Genomic DNA, 4,577 nt, shown 5'->3' with positions numbered 1-4,577 from the left:
TTCTTGCCTCCTTTCTCATAGATTGACTGTATACCCATGGATTATTTTGAGAAGTGAGAGAGAAAATGCCATAACAGATATCCACAGCATTTTCTGTTAAAAATATGCAGATACATGCTTAGGAAATTTTTCCAAGATTATATGGCAATCTTGTTGGGCTCGGGCAATGTCAGGCATGGTTAGGATGATTGTCCCCAATTTATACCCTTTTTCACCTGGTGATATTCTCAGATTTAGCAGGTATTCTTCAAATGAAATCTCAAATCTAAATAAATGTTTTGTAGCTGCCACTTTTTCTGTCTCACTCTAGTATAAAGCAGATTTACAATTTACATTTGTCAGTTGTTTCAGGTTGTAAATATAACTGCCTACATTGGCTGTCCTTATGCTGTCCCCACTTTGAAGTGCCCAGCTGGCAAACATGGACACACCATAGAAATAAATGTAAGAATCTTGCTTGAATGCATACAGATGCATGTGTGTTCTGAAGAGTGGAAATCTGAGACAATAGCAGAGAGTGAAGTACAATTTGGAGGCAGAAACTCTCCCCAGTTTTCTGGAAGGTCCTCAGAGTTAGGAGCAGGAGCTTCTCTATGAAATGAGTGAAGGAGAAAACAGACTTTGTAGGGGATTTCTGGTGAAGTTAGGACTGTCTGGGACCAACATGCATGCTTTAAGATATTGGTGCACATTTTAGATGTCAATTGTAATGTGTCCTACTGGGGGCTGGGGGATGCTTGTTTTCTCTGAATAGCTAAAAGAATCAGGGAAAAGTCTAGGATTTGGGGCAGAAGGGGTGATCTGCTTGGAGTCTGAGATGTCTTCTTGAAACCTTGACTTGGGGCCTTTGAGGAGGCAGTCTGGGTATGGAAAACCTGTGATTGGTGAGATTTCAGGTTTCTTCATTAAGCAAAAATTTCAAAAGTTCTGGCACTTAATTGGTCAAAAATGGGAATACTAAAACTCTGTTCCGCTTTCCGCAGTCTGATTGCTTAGGGACGCCCTGAACCTGGCGTCCTAATTAAGAACAGGTACCTCAGTGACTAAGTCCCCTTGGGAAGGAGGGTAGTGAGGGTGAAGAAGAGAGAGAGAAACCCTCAGTTCCCCTAACCCTGTTATTTCTGGACTTTTTCCTAAGCTCCTCCCAAGAAAGTTGCTCTGGCTCCTGAGCAGTAACTAGATAGGAGTTAGCCTTGGCTGAGTCCTGGAGAGCCTGAGAAGTGGTGGAGAGACCCCTCTATGAAGGTGAGTGTCTTCTCACGGTTGCTTTCTGCCAAGGAATCAGTAGGAGAAGATCAAGTATAGAGTTATGGGCTTGGCTGCCTGCAAGAAGGAGGTCTAGCTTCTGAGGGGTAGAATAGTGGAGCAGCAGAATTGAGAGGCTCATCTCCAAATCCCCTCTACACAGCAGAGAGCAGATTCAATTCTTCTCTGTCCCAGTACTAAGAACAGTCACTGCTAACATTCTTCTGTATTTTTTTCAGCTAGTGCTCATTATGTAGACATTATATAAATGTAGATCACTGAGAGCTATCCCAACAGTTCTGTCCTTGACCTCTTTTCCCATCATTCCAGCCCACAGAAGCTTAGAGGAGGTGACATGAATAAGGAAAGTGAGGAAGGGAAATGGTAATGTGAGCCATGAAAGCAAATCAAGAAGAGTAGGCTCCATGGGGTATGGCCCAACTACTTTAATGAGCATCAAGTACTATTTAACCATATAGCACACATCCAAGCAACCATCATGTAGGAAAATTTATCAGCATGACTTTATAGCTCAATAATATATATATATATATATATATATATATATATATATATATATATATATACACATGTCCTTGCCTTCATAGAGTTTATATTATAGTATCATAGATGAACAAAGAATACATGAAATTGGTTTCCTGTCCTTCTTCCTTGCCTTATATTTGTTCCAGAATGATGAATAGACTAGCATCATAATTTTACTTACTTGTCTTGTATATAATCTGGCATCCACCCTCCCCTTGAATGTAAGCTCCACAGGGCAGGAAGTTTTGTTTGTTCTATCCACTGCTGAATTTGCTTAATGTTCAATGAAGGAATGAAATTAGTATACATATCATATCAGGTACTAAGAAGTGCTACAAAGAATGGTAAAGTCCAAAAATGAACAAGTTATTCCTAATTGGTGTAGGGTTACTGGAAAGAGTCTTCTGAAGAGATATTTGAGTAATGGGATGGAAAAGTGAGAGGTCGAGATCCAGACATCCACAGGGGCTACTGGCCTCAGATCTATCCTTGTTAGGGACAGGTGCCACCTTTCCTCTCTCCCAACATTTTGCAAAGCACATGGATTTAGAGAAGAATGATTCTGCCCTGGGAAATTATCTCCAGAGAGCTCCAGAGCTCTCATTTGTAGATGTGTCTGCTCTGTACAATGGAAGTTTACACTCTGGGGAAAGCAGGGGTGTTGGTCTTAGTCCTCTGCTGCTTTTCTACTACCCGAAGTTGGGTCTAGACAATTCCAGTAAGGATGACGTGTAGGGTTCAATGTTCCAGGATTTGACCATCACCTAGAACACTGTTATGTCATCTGCTACAGTTAACATAAGAAGAATGACACAGTCCCCGGACTGGTGTGGCTGATCAACACAGCTTCATAAGTGGTCAGTTTAAACACTCTTATCCTCTGTCCCTGGAGAGAAGGCCTATCCTGTGGTGTAAAAAGACAGAGAACGTTTTCTTATCCTCAGTAGAGATTCACGAGTCTTCCCCTATTCCAGACAGGCAGACTTGTGCTAGATTGAAGGTGATCACATTTATGTCTGACCTTGTGCAGAGCATTGCAGTCGGGGCATGTCACCAGGTTTTCAGGTTGAAAATATTTTCTCATCCTAACCTGTCTTCCTTCTCTTTGGAGAACAGGACTATGTGGCGCCATGTTACCAGTCTTTGAGCTCTAGGTTTTAAGACAAACAGAAACAAGGAGTAAATGATGAACAATCTCTCTAGTGCCACTGAATTCTGCCTTCTAGGCTTTCCTGGGTCCCAAGAACTACACCACATTCTTTTTGCCATATTCTTTTTCTTCTACTCAGTGACATTAATGGGAAACACAGTCATCATTGTGATTGTTTGTGTGGATAAACGTCTGCAGTCTCCCATGTATTTCTTCCTTGGTCATTTGTCTGCCTTGGAGATCATGATCACAACTATTACTGTGCCCATGCTGCTTTGGGGATTGATGCTCCCTGGGATGCAGACAATATCTCTGGTTGCATGTGTCACCCAGCTCTTCCTGTACCTTGCTGTGGGGACCACAGAGTTTGTGTTACTGGGAGCGATGGCTGTGGATCGTTACGTGGCTGTCTGTAACCCTTTGAGGTACAACATCATTATGAACAGCCACACCTGCATCTGGGTGGTCATTGTGTCATGGGTGTTTGGGTTCCTTTCTGAAATATGGCCAGTCTATGCCACATTTCAGTTTACCTTCTGCAAGTCAAATCTGTTAGACCACTTTTTTTGTGAACGCGGGCAACTGCTCAAACTATCCTGTGGTGACACTCTTTTCACAGAGTTTGTTCTCTTCTTAATGGCTGTTGTCATTATCATTGGTTCACTGACCCCAACAATAGTCTCCTACACCTACATCATCTCTACCATCCTCAAGATCCCCACAGCCTCGGGCCGGAGGAAAGCCTTCTCTACGTGTGCCTCTCACTTCACTTTTGTTGTGATCGGCTATGGCAGTTGCTTGTTCCTCTATGTGAAACCTAAGCAAACACAGGCTGCTGAGTACAACAAGATAGTTTCCCTGTTTATTTCTGTGGTAACCCCTTTCCTGAACCCTTTCATCTTCACCCTGAGGAATGACAAAGTCAAAGAGGCCCTTCGGGATGGTATGAAATGCTGCTGTCGACTGGTAAAGGATTAAATCTCTCTACATCAGTTTTGGGTGGCAATGTCTTCACTATAAATTATTCACTAACCTAGAAAACCCTAGCTCCTCTCTTATAATTGTCATCTTTTCAAAGATCAGTTTTGTACAACCTCCAATCTGTGCTGTTGGAGAAGACAAGACAGATAAAAATGAAACCTATTCTCTGCACACTAGAATCTCTTTCCTCAGTTTGTGATGGTTCCCCTCTTGAACCATGGAGGCATATCCTTGGGAAATGGGATGATTAAAGAAAGGTAATACACACATGTTTATAGCTCTGTATCCTTCAATTAATTCTCCTACAATGCATTTTTGAGGATGTATTTCCTAGGGAAGGAAGAATGTGGGAAGAAGGGGTGGGGAGGCATCTGGTATAATCAGTCCCAAGGGGCAGATGCTCACTTTGTTTCTTTATCAACTGTTGTAGAGATTTTCCTGTATTTTGTGCAATTTCTTGACGCAATGGCTGTATGCACTTTAAATATTCTATGGTTCTCCTTTCTCTGCTGGTTTTTCTCTGCTGGCCCCATTGCTAGTGCAAAGTATGTACAATGTTATATACTCTATGCCACAGAGCCAATCTAGAGTGGAGATACGGGGATTGGAATACTTTTAGTAAGTCTAAGCGATGTAAAGATATGAAATATTTTGG

General features: G+C 42.0%; 1 protein-coding gene across 1 annotated transcript; it reads left to right on the top strand.

The window, feature by feature from the left end:
- The first annotated feature begins 2,974 nt into the window (after positions 1 to 2,974).
- LOC122212937 (olfactory receptor 9A4-like) lies at positions 2,975 to 3,919 on the top strand. Its single transcript, XM_042926935.1, has one exon. It carries the CDS (start codon positions 2,975 to 2,977, stop codon positions 3,917 to 3,919), a length of 945 nt encoding a protein of 314 aa, XP_042782869.1.
- Positions 3,920 to 4,577: the final 658 nt, after the last annotated feature.

Source organism: Panthera leo, chromosome A2 (genome assembly GCF_018350215.1).
Source record: "Panthera leo isolate Ple1 chromosome A2, P.leo_Ple1_pat1.1, whole genome shotgun sequence".
In the NCBI taxonomy this organism is placed as follows: domain Eukaryota; kingdom Metazoa; phylum Chordata; class Mammalia; order Carnivora; family Felidae; genus Panthera; species Panthera leo.
Note: the sequence above shows the minus strand (reverse complement) of the source record. Positions and strands in the feature narration are given on the sequence as shown.

Excerpts from the sequence above, each read along its gene's own strand:
- LOC122212937 (XM_042926935.1), top strand. The coding sequence starts at position 2,975 with ATGATGAACAATCTCTCTAGTGCCACTGAATTCTGCCTTCTAGGCTTT.